This window comes from Leptonotus elevatus, chromosome 6 (genome assembly GCF_054856555.1).
Source record: "Leptonotus elevatus isolate MCC_2025b chromosome 6, RoL_Lele_1.0, whole genome shotgun sequence".
In the NCBI taxonomy this organism is placed as follows: domain Eukaryota; kingdom Metazoa; phylum Chordata; class Actinopteri; order Syngnathiformes; family Syngnathidae; genus Leptonotus; species Leptonotus elevatus.
In genome coordinates, this window is record NC_141244.1 from 27,777,422 (window position 1) to 27,791,287 (window position 13,866).

At 57.3% G+C, this 13,866-nt stretch overlaps 2 protein-coding genes across 3 annotated transcripts; one reads left to right on the forward strand and one right to left on the reverse strand.

Annotated features, from left to right (window-relative positions):
- The first annotated feature begins 24 nt into the window (after positions 1–24).
- gon4lb (gon-4 like b) lies at positions 25–10,246 on the forward strand. The gene is made up of 28 exons (XM_086078674.1): positions 25–400; positions 471–589; positions 1,281–1,355; positions 1,432–1,482; positions 1,568–1,606; positions 1,682–1,780; positions 1,875–1,943; positions 2,007–2,123; positions 2,500–2,728; positions 2,937–3,038; positions 3,531–3,571; positions 3,674–3,756; positions 4,005–4,209; positions 4,290–4,376; positions 4,748–4,940; positions 5,011–5,161; positions 5,326–5,476; positions 5,539–5,655; positions 6,358–6,975; positions 7,073–7,766; positions 7,939–8,072; positions 8,260–8,454; positions 8,738–8,881; positions 8,955–9,260; positions 9,324–9,407; positions 9,478–9,764; positions 9,843–9,945; positions 10,031–10,246. Exons 1-28 carry the CDS (start codon positions 319–321, stop codon positions 10,142–10,144), a joined length of 4,689 nt encoding a protein of 1,562 aa, XP_085934800.1. The 5' UTR covers positions 25–318; the 3' UTR covers positions 10,145–10,246.
- Positions 10,247–11,569: 1,323 nt separating this feature from the next.
- Positions 11,570–13,513, reverse strand: LOC147173097 (transmembrane protein 79-like). Of its 2 annotated transcripts, none has more exons than XM_086077371.1 (5): positions 13,320–13,513; positions 12,498–12,596; positions 12,204–12,398; positions 11,907–12,132; positions 11,570–11,833 (listed from the first exon to the last, which is right to left on the reverse strand). In XM_086077371.1, exons 1-5 carry the CDS (start codon positions 13,438–13,440, stop codon positions 11,635–11,637), a joined length of 840 nt encoding a protein of 279 aa, XP_085933497.1. In that variant the 5' UTR covers positions 13,441–13,513; the 3' UTR covers positions 11,570–11,634. The 2 variants fall into 2 exon arrangements, with proteins under 2 accessions (XP_085933497.1, XP_085933498.1); XM_086077372.1 differs by lacking the exon at positions 13,320–13,513 and adding an exon at positions 13,165–13,299.
- Between the last annotated feature and the right edge of the window lie 353 nt (positions 13,514–13,866).

Here is a 13,866-nt window from a genome sequence, read left to right on the forward strand (position 1 = left end):
TGCCGCCGTTTGAGCGGAAGCTGGCGTGTTGTTGGCGGAAGTGAAGGTCGCTAGCTAGCTCGCTTGTTGCAAATGAGCTCGTAACAAACATGGAACGGCAAATGAAGTTCGTTTTCCCGTTTTAGTGTTTCACTGCGACCTTGAGCTTTTCAAACAGACATTTAGTCAACAATATGGGATTTCTAACACTCATTTATTTTGCATCGCTTTCGTCAGACTGTCGCGAATGATATAACGTTTTTGTGTGTGTTCATGGAGAAAGATGGCGGGTTTAAATAAGAAGCAAGTTTCTATTTTGTATTGATTTCATCAGCGAGGATGCATGAAGAAGATGCAGAGGAGAAGACTTTGTTTAAATTAAGAAGCGCTGGACTGGAAGATGAGCGGAGACCTTTGTCAGGTGACTGAGAATGTGGCATCATCATGTGACGTCATGACATCACACGATGACGTCTGTCCATGCTGCTCAGGTGTCGGGACGCACATGGCGGAGTTCAGTGAAGACGAGCTGGGCCGACTGGACATCGATCTGGACAGGAAGTCCAGACGGCACAACTTGACGTCCGGCAACGTGCGCACCATCTTGCATGTCAGTCGCACGCACGCGCACACGCGCACACGCGCACAAGCCTTGATAGTGATGTCCCAATGTTTCGTATCGGTCACTTTCGCACTGCAGGGCGCGATACCCAATTTGGCTTTTTTGTTAAATTGCAAAAAAGCAAATGATGTCGCGTGGCACAGCGTTTCCGGAAGTGAAGATGGTCCCGCGTGTCGGTGCTCAGCTTATCATCTCATATTGCCAGAGTAGTGAATATTTTGGTGACATGAAGCCATGGCATCTTCTCGTTTCACGGAGACCCCTTGATGCTTCAGGGTGAGTTTCAATTGAAGGCGACTATCAAGTCGATGCGGTTCCTGTACTTTGCAGATTGTCAGTCGTCTCGGTCCCGAGCACGCTTGAGCGGCGGACGTACTTTTCAAGACGGATAGATTGGAGCGTTCACACTGCAGACTCATCGCATACAAATCTGGTTTAAAGCCACTTTAGCGTTGGGCGGCATTACGGCGATACTTGCGGTAAAAATAGCAACGGTCACTTTCAGTACCGTCATCATAAAAGTGCAGCGACCCGATATCATCCTTTTTGTTAACAATGAGGCGCCTTCCATGTGGACTGAGCGATCCGGATTTGCCGGCGAGCCGCTGGAATGGACCTGCTGGCCGCCGGCAGTTTGCGTGACAAGTTGGCTGCGCTTTGGCTTGTGCTGTTTTTGCAGGAGGTGATCACACACGAGCGCGTGGTGGACATGATGAAAGCCGCCATCCGGGCCACGCGGGACCTGCCCATGTTTGTAGGTCACCTGGCGCCGCCAACGTGGGTGCGTTTCCTCATATCGCGTGACGATGGCGTCTTGTGCTTTGTGGCAGGAGCCCAAGATGACGCGCTCCAGATTGAAGCGGGCCATCCAGCAGGGCCAGGTGACCGATTAGCCTTCGTCGTAATCGTAACCGTCGTCATCGTCGTCGTCCGCTTCACGCGCTGTCCTTGTGTGTTGCCGTCCAGTGTCCCGACTGGGCTTTGTCGGCAGAGCAGAGTTTGCCGGTAAGAGGGCAAGGCCGCATCCGGCGTGCCGGCGGGCCCGCTCGGACGCTGACGCCGCCGCCTTTTGTCTTCAAGCATCCGCAGTTCGTGGACATCCATCTGGACGCCGACGAAGACTCGTCAGATGAAGAGTACTGTCCCGAAGACGACGACGACGACGACACGGCCGAAGAGGTCGACCTCGGAAGACGGCCGAGCGCCCGCCCGTCCCTTTTCAGTCCGCCAACGCCGCTTGATGTTTTCTTGTTGCTCTTTTGCGCTCACGCAGACTTTGCTGAGCGATGGTGACCTCATTTCGCCTGCCAAAGTTCAGGACTGTGACTCCAGCTGTTCCCAGGTAACCTTTGACCTCCTTATTGGCGTGCAGTTGACAGGAGCTCCGCGGCGCTTCTTTTGTCAGGGCCGCTGGATGGCCGGCGCCGCGCAGCCCCCAGATGCCGGCGGTCCCTCCTTCCTGGAACGGCTCAACGCTGTGGAGGAGGAGCTGGACTGCGCCGCCGCCTACGCGACCTTGTCGGTAATCGTAATCTTGATCGTCTCTGCAAAACCAAAAGACAATCAAATCTTCGCAATGATGATGTCATGCGCTCCACATTCTCGCGCTTGCCGTTTCCAAACATCTCCTCTCTTCAAATCAACCCAAGAGTTGACTCGCCCAGCGTGACATCATCACAAGTCACTTTAGACTTTGAAATTGGCGAAGGTTCGAAGGTTGATTTGTTAGGAAGGGACATTGGTGGCGTTTTGCACGCTATTGTCCAGATCAACATTTACTCGTGGGAAAGTCTTCAAAACATTTCTGGGGGGGGGGCGGACCTTGGCATGCTTTAAAAGAAAAAAAGGCTGAAATGGAATTTTGTCGGCCATCTTGTGCAGCGTAGTGTTTTGTGCAGTCTCACAGGACAGATGAGGAGGAGGAGGAGGAGGACGAAGGCTCCGGCGGTTTGGCCTTGCGCACGCGTTCCAAACTTCGCCTGGTCAACGTCCCCCTGGAGCAACTGGAGGCGGAGCTTCTGGCTCCCGACATCACGGCCGACATGTATGAGCAGAGCCCCGCCCGCAAGGAGGAAGACCGCCACTGGGCGCGCTGGCTGCACGGACTCATGGCGGCCGACAACGAAGGTCAGCAAAAGACCGCCGCCGCCGCCGTCGGGGAAAACGCGGCAAGCCCGTCACAGGAAGTCCAGTCGGGCCGCTGATGAGTTCCTACGGCAACATCGGCACTTTTGACACATCGCCATTGCCAGAAAGAAAGAAAGAAGCGGCCGCGGCCAAAGTCAAGATTTTCCAAGCGCAAGATTTTCCAAGCGTTTTGCTTTTGTTTGCACAGAAGAAGCCGACGACGACGACGACCCGGAGTACAACTTCCTGGACGACCCGGACGAACCCGACCTGGAGGACTACAGGACAGACCGCGCCGTTCAGATCACCAGTACGTGCGCCTTCGATTGCCGGCGAGTCGATTCGTATGACGATTCATAGGTCGCGATTCGATTCACGTGACATCCGAACCCTCAGTAAGACGTTTTGGTGAATATTCCCATAAAAAATTGACGTTTAAAAATGGATTCAGCCGCATATTGAATGGATTCGAGAATTGCGCGCTGTAATATTGCCGAATCGATTTCTTAAAACATCCCTAATTTATTTATTTTTGCTTTCATCTGCGTTTGGGGTTTTTCATCTGCGTGTGCAGACTTTTCCCAAACGAGTTAGTGGGCGGGACTAACAAAGAGCCGACCTCAAACCAAAGTCCCATCCATCTTTGTACCGGAACCAAAACCAAAACCAAATCCCTTTCGCATGCTCGACCAAATGCGCATTTCAGTCGACGTCATCGGCAAATGTCACCGAGCGGCGTTCGCGGGCGCAAGACGTGACGCACGCGCTGCGTTTCTAACATCTGCTGGTTTTCCTTTTCCAGAGCGAGAAGTCAACGAGCTGCTGGAGGAGCTCTTTGGCACGGTGGGTGGCGCCGTCTGCTCGCACGGCGAAGACGGCCGCCGGCGCAATCCGGCCCTCGGACTTGATGCGCTTTGTCGTGCGTGTGTGCGTGCGTGCGTGCAGCTCCAGGATCAGCAGCCAGCTGCAGAGGAAGAGGGGCGGGACCAAGAGGCCGGCCCCAAATTCAACGTCCCTCAACCTTTGTGGTAAGACGGCAACGCTTGACTTTTGCGTCCTCCTGTCGGGATGCGCCGGCAAAGATGTGCCGGTGGCGTTTGGGTCTGGAGGAAGAACAAAACTGCTCGCTCGCTCGCTCGCTCCTTCCATCAAGGCCCGGAAGGAGACCCGAGCCGGAGAGGAAACATTTTGCCGGCTCTGCCGACTCTGCCGACTCTGCCGGCTTGGCTTTTGCTGGCGCCCTTTTTGCTCTTGTTGCCTTTTTGACCCGTCGCAGTTTGGAGCCCGCTCTTGCCGGCGCCGTGCTGACCACGCAGAGGCGAGCGCTGCGCCAACAGTCGCCGGCCGCGCCGCACAGACGAGCCCTGCAGGACACCACCAACCATCCGTGGCCCCCGCCGGCGCACGCCGCCCGGCTGCTTCCCGGGCCGCTCTGCCCCAACTCCGCCCACAAACTGCAACTGCGGCAGCAAATCCAGCAGGTGCGTCCGCTCGCCGTCCGCTCGCTCGCCGGCCGGCTCGTCCCTTCGCCGACACTTTGTTCATCTGCTCCGACTTTCAGCACGTGCAGCTTCTGACTCAAGTCCACCTGCTGAGTCGCGGCGTCGGCGTCCTGAAACACGAAGCCTCGGTCACCAAACACTTCCTGGTCAGTCAACGGCGGAAAAGGCTCCTCCCACCTCACGTCGCCCAACCAGTCAAATGACGTGGACGCATTTTGCTGAAACGAGCAAAAATGAAGTAACTCACGAGAGATGTCGCACTTGACGCTGAGGCAAAAGTGGGCGTGGCCGCCACATTTCAAACGGCCTTTTTCAATAACCGAGGAATCGAGTTTCGATTTCAAACGTCGGCTCCCTGACGCCGACTGTCCGCAGAACGCAAGCTCCGCCCATTTGGCCTCCTCCGTTGAAATTAGAAGGCGAACAAATGGCGCTTGTTCCGGCTGACCTGAGGTGGAACGCGCCAAACGTCGCCGGCCGGCCGGCAAAGTCGCTAAGAATGTGGCGTGCGTTTTAGGAGGAGCTGCAGCGTTTTGCCGTGCGGCAGGAGCAGCTCTCGCGCGCCTCCTGGTTCCGGGCGTGCAACCTGCAGGGCGCTGTGGACCTCCTTGGCGAGATTGAGCGCCGAGGGGACCTTCCGCCGCCGCCGCCGCCGCCGCCGCCTCCCGCGTCCAGGCGCTGGCTTCCTGTCATGTCTTCGGCCACCGGCGGTAAGGACGCGTGGTGATGCTCGTCGTCGCGCGGCGTCTCGCTGATGGATGTGCCCGCGGGGTTGTTTAGGCCACGCCTTCCCCGTCTTGCCCTCCGACGGCGCCTGGCTGCTTGCCACGCGAGCCGTCTTCCTCTACCCGGAACTACTTCCTGTTTGCAGCCTGGACCCCTCCCAGCACACGCGACCCCATCGCAGCATCTTTACTGCGGGAGAGGACGGGTGAGTCTGCCAATCCGCGCTCGCCGCTTATGTGGGTCTGGGGGGGGCGCGTTGGGGGGGCGGGGTCACGCTCCTCGGCATCCTGGCGGTCTGAGCTTTCACTTTTGACTTTTGATCCCGACTGATGCAAACGAACCTCGCCAAATGTTGCCGCTTGTGCGCAGGCTGATCGTTTTGGGTCTGAAGCACTTTTCGGGCGCCGTCCGTCCGCAGCATCTGATCAGCTGCTTCCTGTTGTGCAAGAGCGCTTGGAAGTTGAGCAAACACATTCGAGAGATGAGCGGCCCCAGAGCGCCGCCTGAAAACGCGCTCAAGGTGAAGACGCCGGCCGAGGCCGCCGAACCGGACGCCAGTTGACCTCTTCCCGCCCTCTGCAGATGTTCCTGGCCCGCCAGCGGGACGCCCCCCCGCCACTGGCCTGCGCGCCGGTGCAAGCGGAAGACCGGCGCCCCCCGGTGGAGAGGAACGCCGCCGCCGTGCCCAAATGGCTCAAGGTGCGAAAGATGCCGTTCGCGGCCGAGTTGTGTTGCGGCGCTGGCGAGGATGCGCGCCCCACTTGGGCCGCGCCCACTTGGGCGCTCGCCAAGATAAGATGGCGAGTCCGGAATACCCTCAACGGGAACGCGGGCACGCTTCAAAGCAGTCCCGGCAAAAACGGAACAAATAATTGCCCTACTTGAGTCGTAGTCGGCTGTAAACATGTCTTGTAAAGCAGCCGTCCACAAAATGGCGGCTGCGTGCAAAGCAACATCCGCTTTGAATCGTCCGCAAGACGAAATTCCATTTCATCATTGAGCACATTTTCAAGCGCTCCATTTTCAAAATGACACTTGATCAAATTCATTGCATTTGTTGCCGTCTTCAGCAGGAAGACGAGCACTTTTGTGTCCAAAGTATTTGATAAGACGAGACGCGCTTTTGTTTATCCCGCAAAATTTCACAGCGTCACCAGCAGCAACAACGCGTCATATGTAAAGAATGCGTATTTCGAAAAGAAAAAGAAGAAGAAAAAAAAGACGTTTTTTCTGTTTGCTGTCCACTGAAAATGACGATCACGCGTGCCAACGCCCCAAAACGGGTGATGTCAAATTGAGTCCCGCCTTTCCTCAGCTGAAGGCGAGGGTTCGGGCGTGTGGGAAAAAGATGATGTCATCCATGTTGCCCGTGAAGCATCACGGCGTCGCTCTCGTTTGCAGAACAGCCGCGAGAACATCCAGGGGAGCCGAGTGGACGGCCGCTACCCCGCCTTCCTTCCCGCGGGCTGCCACCTCAGACTTTACCCGTCCCGCCTGGCCAAGTCCTCGTGCCGGCCCGGCCCCTCCCACAGGCGTCTCTTCACCCTGGCCCATAACGCATCTCTGCAGCCCATCTGCCCGGCAGACGCCGGCGCGGCGCCGCTCGAAGCCGCCTACTTCCTCCTTCGGAGCGGCGCCGCGCCACCGCTGGCCCCGCCTCCCGGCGCAGCCGTCGAGCCCCGCGCGCGGCGGCCGGACGACGCGCACGAAGGGCAAGGCGAGGACGAGAAGCGGGACGGCGCCGAGGAAGGACGAGCGGACCAAGAGGGAGGAGGAGGAGGAGGAGGACAAAGGGAGGAAGAGGAGCAGGCAGCAGAGGAGGAAGGACAAAGAGAGGAAGAGGAGCAAGGAGACGGTGAGAAGGATGAAGATCAAGAAAAGGAGGACGAGGACGAGGACGACGACGACGAAGACTTTGATGAGCTGACCCAGGACGAAGATGAGGAAGAGGAGGAGGAGGAGGAGGAGGCCATGTCGTCGGCGTCGGAAGAGTCTCTTCTGTCCATCCCCGAGCTGCAGGTAACGTTCGCGCTCCGCCGCTGCCGGCGCCCGGCCGCTGCCGGCGCCCGGCCGCTGCCGGCGCCCGGCCGCTGACCTTTGACCCTAACCCCCTCAGGAGACCATGAAGCAGCTGGCCCGGCTGGCGTCCCGGAGGAGGCCGGGCGCCGAGTCGGAGGAGGAGCTCTCGCCGGGGTCGCAGGAGGAGGAGGAGGAGGAGGAGGCGCCCAAAGGCGACCAGGCCGGCGGGAGGATGGCCGCCGTCGCCGCCGCCGCGTCGGAAGACGACGACGTCGCCACCAACGCCGGCGAGGAAGAAACGGCCCGAGGAGGACGAAGAGGAGGAGGGAAACGAGGAAGAGGTTGGATTTTGTTTTCCACGATGGAGACGCCCGATCCGAGGGGCGTTCCCAAATCCCCCTTTTTTGCGTACAAGTCGAAACGTGTGAAAAATGGCGTCCCGCCGCTTGATGGCGTCCCGCCCTTACGTAACGCCTTCATCAATCCGCCGTCAGCCCAATGTGACCGACCGATGCCTACCGCCTGTGCCGGAAAAGTGACCGACGGCAATTTTGAAGTCGCGTCTACGCACGCGTGGGAGGTGGTCATCCTCCATAGCGGCGGCGGCGGCGGCGGCGGCGGCGGCGGCGGCGGCGGCGGCGGCGGCGGCGGCGGCGGCGGCGGCGGCGGCGGCGGCGGCGGCGGCCTTCGTCTCTATTCGTCATGGTTAGAAAAAGGCAACCGGAAAGCTCTTCCGGGGGCGGAACATAAAAACGTCAGCAAGTTATTCCCACGCCAAGCGCACACGCCAAGTCAGTCGTTTTGATGAATTCCTCTTCTTGCGTCGGTCTAAATGCAAATTCAGAGCCATGTTGTCATTTGTCACGTGTCGCGTCACGCGGGACGTCGAGTCCAGCTGGCGCCGGTCGAGGCTCGTATGAATTTGGAATCTTTTGTTTTTGTCTGCCGTCGCTCGCTGGTCAGGCGGAGCGCGGCGATGTCGTCGCAGGAGAGACGAGCGCAAAGTCAACAGTCTGCTGTGCGACGAGAACATGCTGGAGAACGACCCTCAGCGCCAAAGCAAAGATGCCGCCTTCGCCCGCAGCTACCTCAGCAGGGTGAGCGCGGCGGCCGCGGCGCCGACATTTCAAACGCTCAAACGCGTTGCCTTCGCTTTGCTCGACTACCGAGCGAGGCATTTGATCGGCTGCCGTCGGCGCTCTGCCGGGAACTCCGCCCACTTTCTTTGCATCCCTCGCGCCGAAATGGGAAGGGAGCTCACGCGGATGCTTGTTTGCCGTTCAGGTCCGGGAGGCGCTGCGCGACGTCCCGGACAAGATGGAGGAGTTCGTGTCGCTGCTAAACGAGTTGGAGCGGCTGGAGGGACAGGAAGTGGTCCGCGTCTTCCGCAAGCTGCGCTGCATCCTGGGAAGGCGCACCGAACTGACCTGCGACTTTGCCGCCTTCCTGCATCCCGAGCAGGCGCTGGAGTGCGGACTGGTAAGGCGGGCGGGATGGCGGGCGGGATGGCGGGCGGGAGAGCGCCACTCGCTTTTCCCGCCGACGCTCGAAAACAAAAGTCCATGTCTTGCTCAAGGGCACGTCCACATGGTCACATGGGCCGGGGATGGAACCCTCAAACTGAGTTGGGAGACGACGGCTTTAGCCACTGAGCCGATTTGCGTGGGGTTTTTTTGTCGCCGATTTGCGTGGGTTTTTTTTGTCGCCGATTTGCGTGGTTTTTTTTTGTCGCCGATTTGCGTGTTTTTTTGCGTCTGTGCAGTTCCAAGAGCAACAAGCCTTCGAGCGCAGCCGGCGCTTCTTGCGACAACTGGAAATCACGTTTGGCGACAATCCATCTCACTACAGTAAGATCATCAAGGCCCTGCAGCCCGGACCGCACCTCAGCCCCGCCGGCATTCACGAGGTACGTCGTCCGACCGCCGCCGGCCGCACGTTGCGTCCGCTCGTGGTCAACGCTGTTGGTCCGCCGCCGGCAGCTCAAAGCGCAAATGGCCGCCCTGCTGAAAGGACACCCTCACCTGCAAGCGGAGTTCTGGGTGTTTTTCGATGAGCTCCGCCCACCGCCGGCTCGCCCGGGACAATTTGAAGAAGCTCATTGGCCCGAGGATGGCGGGGGCGGAGCAGAGGGCGGAGGCCAGGGCGGAGGCCGGCTAAGCGCAAGCGGGGCCGACGGCGCTTTTGAGGAAGTCACCTTACCGGACGTGGACGAGGACGGACACAAGATGGCCGCCGCCATGAGCCGGCGCCAGAGGAGGAAGCTGCGGTCGCGCGCACCCGACGAGGTGGGAACGGACGGCAAAGGTCACGCCGCCTTCCTCCGCTCGCTCAATTTGCTTTCTTGTCAGGAATCGGATTGGCCTTGCCTGTGTCGGCACTCCAAGAGCCGCACGCACCGTCAGAGAGGATGCGCCCGTTGCCACGGCAACAAGGTGCACCTGCCGCAGCGCAAGCAGGAACACGGCCGTGAGTGATCTGACGCCGCTGTCGCTTCCTGTCTAGGGCTCGGGGGGCGTGTCCAGAGTCATGAAGAGTCTGGAGACGCTCTACGCGCAGATAGGCGCCGCCTCGGAAATGGCGGGCGCGCCGTCGTGGGAGCGCTCGTTGCCGTCGGCCGACGACGACGACGGTGACAAGGTGGAGTCGCCGCCGCCCAAGAGGAAAAGGGAAGAGGAGCTCCATCCTTCCCCCCCGGCCTCGTGCGCGCCACCCGCAGCTGCGGACCTCCCCGTGTGCGCCAAGAATATGTCGGTGACGCCAAGTGGAGAGAAGGTCATCCTGTGGACCCGGTACGCCCCGCCCCGCCCCGCCCGCCGCTTAGCGTGGAACGAGGGGACGCGCTCACTAAGCTGCGGCTTCTTTTCCAGGGAAGCGGATCGGGTCATTTTGACCACGTGCCGGCAAGAAGGAGCCAATCACAACACCTTCCAGGGCATCTCGACTCTGCTCGGCAACAAGACTCCCGGCGAGGTGATTGGCCGGCGCCGGGCACGGCGGAGGGCCGCCACAACGCCCTCCGACTGTGGCTGATGCTCCTTTTGTGCTTTTGTTGCAGGTTTCCCGGCGCTTTCGGGATTTAATGCGCCTTTTTCAGAGCGCGGCTCGTCACGCCGGCTCTGACGATGAGGCTCCGCCCTCTGAGCTTGAGGCCAATGAGCAACAGGACTGAGGATCTTTCTCCGATGGAATCGTATACGAGGAAATGCTCGTGAATGAGCTCACGGTTGAAACGTCTGATGAGAATAAAAGTGCCGTCAAACCGGCAGACTGATTTTGGTTCCGTGGTTTCAACTTGGCTCGTCTTATGGGAGCGAGCGGACGCTTGTGATGTTTTGCCTCCAATCGGACTCGTTCCATTTCGACATTTTCCAGTCGGGTTTTGAGATGCTGCATCGTTGAGCGCTGTTATCACTTTTTCTGTGAGCTCTGCCTCACTCGCACATTGGGTTCCATTTTGGCCTCCATCTTAAGCAAGCCCGGCATTTCCTTTGCTGAGGAAAAAGGACAAAAATCGAACCGCACTTTTGTTGTGTGTGGAGGAAATCGTGAGTTTCTTCATTTCCAATGGAAAAACCAAACATTTTGCGCTTGGGTCCCAGTGGCCCTTGCCCATCCCACTCTGTTGACTGGGGGCCCCCCGGCATCCGACCCGGCGCCCGACCCGGCCTGTTTTCCGCGTCTCCCTCGGCCAACACGTGCGTTTCAAACCATCGGCGAATCAGCTGAAGCCTGATAACGGTCCTCAGCTGTGTTGCCTGAGGGAGACGCGGAAAACAGGCTGGATAGGGGAACTCGAGGAGCGCGGTTGGGAACCAGCGCCTGAACCAACGGCAACCGTCGGCAACTTGGCTTTGAAATTGGACCCATTTGGACCCAATTGAGGCCGAGTCGCCGGCAATGGCGGCTTTTCTGGGCCCACAGAAAGTGGGTGTGGCTTGCCAGGCTGTCTTTAAAACTCGAGCTGTCAAACCATTACATTTTTTCATCAAATGAATCACGTCTTGGAAATGCTGATTAAAACATGATTAATCGCTTCATTAAAAATGCTTTTTATCCCCCAAAATTGCCTGCCAAGTTTGTCGTGTTCATTCTTTTGACATTTAATGTCACGAGGACGTCTTCAACATTTTCTGATCCACTGAACTTGCTCGTCCTTCTCTTTTTCTAATCAGTTAATTACTTGCTTGGGGAAAAAACGACCCCAATAGTTTGACATGAAAATATTCTGAATGTGACACGCAAACATTTTTGAAATGCTCGACTTGAATGCTTGCAATTGTGTTTATCGCTCAAACACAACCTGCGCGACCTTCAATGGAACCGTCCGCTGTCGGCTATAAAAGATCACCTGCAGTCAAAAGTGTGATTCATCTGCGGTAATACATGTTAATTTTTTGTGCTTAATTAGTTAACGCTTTAAAACACTTTTTTGGGGTGACTTTCGACTTGCCATGAAACCGTTTTGTTTTAGTGTTTACAAGTTTCGTGTGAACGTTTGGTGTCCAAATAACGTGCGTTGGAATGCCAAATTGTTTGGCAACTGTGAGCGGCGGCGGCGGCGGCGTTTCTGTGCCTTTCATCAGAGGAAGCGGTCTTGAGCGAGACTCATTTGTTTTTATTATGGTGAAAACGCAACGCAAATGCGGCAAAATATCCATTTCATCCCCAGAACCTCTGCCGGCCCACGAACGCCGCCGCGTCGGCGTGCCGAGGCGGGCCCCAGACGGCCGCCGACGACTCCACCGTGAAGATGAAGACAAAGTTGGCCAGCATCATCGCCACGCTGGGCAGCAGCGACAAGCCCGTCCCGAAAGCGCGCACGCTGCTGCCGATGGCGGCGGCCGGCCAGTAGACCAACCTGCCGGCACAAACGGAAGCTTTTAGGACGCGACAGCCCGAACGGCCCGAAGCCAAACGCTTTGCACCCGTACCGGCCCAAGGCGAAGACCATGGTGAGCAGGGGCACGAGCTTCAGCTGCTCCTGGCTCAGGTAAATCGCCATGACGACCATCTGCAGGAAGTACAACAGGAAGAGGCTGACAGACTCGCGCATGTAGTTCCTGTGCACGCGCAGGTGCTCCACATCCGCCTCCGCTTCGTCCAAAAGCGGCCGAACCACGCCGAACCTCAGACGCGTGGCGCCCACCGCCAGCCAGCCTGACGAGCGCACACAAGGGCAGGTTGGACGGCGGACGGACGGACGGACGGACTTCAAGTGCTGTAGTCACCCAAGACGACGGGCGTGGCGGCGTAGACGGAGCAGCGCAGCGCGTAGAGCATCCTGAGGGGCGGGCCATCCAGCAGGGGGGCATCAAAGGGCAGGAACACGAAGCCCCCCCACACCAGGAAGGGGAAGAAGATCGCTGAGGTCAGCAGAGACACGCCCACCTTCAGGGTATCTCGATTGGGACAGCCACGCCCGCCTGAGACAAAAAAAACAAAATGCTGGAAGTCATCAACCCGGCCGGCGTTGGGCAACTTGAGATTTCCTGCGATTTTCCTGGGATTTTCCTGGGATATACCTGTCGTCCCGGACGTCCCTGTCGTCCCGCTCGAGACCTCTGGGAAAGTCCGTCTCATCCCTTTGGGCCCCTGCATACTCGACCATGAATGTCGGCCGCCTAGCGGACATCGCGGATTGCCATTACAAGACTCATTTGGACAGTTTTCACTTTTGGTGGCTCAACTTCTAAGAAGAACTCATTTTTCATTCATTCTCATGTTCAAATATGACAAATATCTTCATCGTACGTGAAATGGATTTACTAACGATTTGGTCAGATACTATAAAGCCCCTTCAAAGTAAACAACCATTGCTGCAAACAAAGATGTAGTACAAATCAAAAGCAGGTCAAACTAAAATAAATCCAATAAAATTAATAAGTGACATAATAAACAGGATGCTTGAAAATCCCTTCATCCGAAGAAACGAACTTTTGCTTTGGCAGCGTTTCATTCATGACATGACGTCACTCAAACCAACATGGCGGCTATACAACCTGACTAAAAGTTAACCTTTCAAGCCGAAGCGCTGCAATAAGCCGAACATCCACGCCAGGACGCTTGTGAACATTCTTTGCCAAATTTCGGATCAATTGTGCGCAATCGTCGCAAAATCGATGCTAACAGGCTAACGTGCTAATAAGCTACAACAAGAAGTCAAGGCAAATCCTTGGAGAACATTTGGACCTCTTCAAGTGAGCCGTAAAAGTTTCCGTCGTGTTTTCGTTCTCGTCGTGTTGGCTGGTCGACCTTGAGAAACCAAAACTGAACTGAAACAAAACGACGTACGCAACTGGTGGGCGTGTTTGCGCTTCAGGTGGGCGACGTACGTCACGACTCACCTTCGTCGAACGAGCAAACGCCTCCTTCGGTGAAGCGGAAGTGGTGGCACAAAACAAACCCGTGGCAATCTTGTACGTGCAGTAGGTCAGGTGTGTTTGGGGAGCAACCCGCCTCCTGCATGCTGCGCAGGGTTTGAATCAGGCGAGAACACGAAAGTTTGCGTTGAGGTGGAAACGGGAATGCGGCCCACCTGCATGTCCAGGTGTGTGTGGGGGGGGGGGGGGGTCTGTTTGCTGTCATGCAAACATATCAAACTAAACATTGACATGAATTTGAGGTCATTTGTGAAGTAGCTCTTAATTTCAAAAAGGTTGGTTGGCGATGGAGTGGAGCGCCGCAGACCTGCGTCTTTTCCATGTCTCCCTCCTCCAACACAGGTGATTGAAATGAATGATCAGTTCATCAGCAAGCACTGGAGAAGCCATACAGTCCTTACCTGTGTTTGAGGAGGGAGACATGAAAAAGACGCAGGTCTGCGGCGCTTCACGACCAGGATTGCCGAACCCTGGACGAGACCACATATTTGTTGTTGTTGTTGTTTTCGCT

Excerpts from the sequence above, each read along its gene's own strand:
- LOC147173097 (XM_086077371.1), bottom strand. The coding sequence starts at position 13,440 with ATGCAGGAGGCGGGTTGCTCCCCAAACACACCTGACCTACTGCACGTA. Across the intron at positions 12,133-12,203 it reads CGCCACGCCCGTCGTCTTGG|GCTGGCTGGCGGTGGGCGCC; the intron begins GTGACTACAGCA and ends TGCGCTCGTCAG. Across the intron at positions 11,834-11,906 it reads ATGGTCTTCGCCTTGGGCCG|GTTGGTCTACTGGCCGGCCG; the intron begins GTACGGGTGCAA and ends TTGTGCCGGCAG.
- gon4lb (XM_086078674.1), top strand. The coding sequence starts at position 319 with ATGCATGAAGAAGATGCAGAGGAGAAGACTTTGTTTAAATTAAGAAGC. Across the intron at positions 3,039-3,530 it reads CCGCGCCGTTCAGATCACCA|AGCGAGAAGTCAACGAGCTG; the intron begins GTACGTGCGCCT and ends TTCCTTTTCCAG. Across the intron at positions 3,757-4,004 it reads AACGTCCCTCAACCTTTGTG|TTTGGAGCCCGCTCTTGCCG; the intron begins GTAAGACGGCAA and ends GACCCGTCGCAG.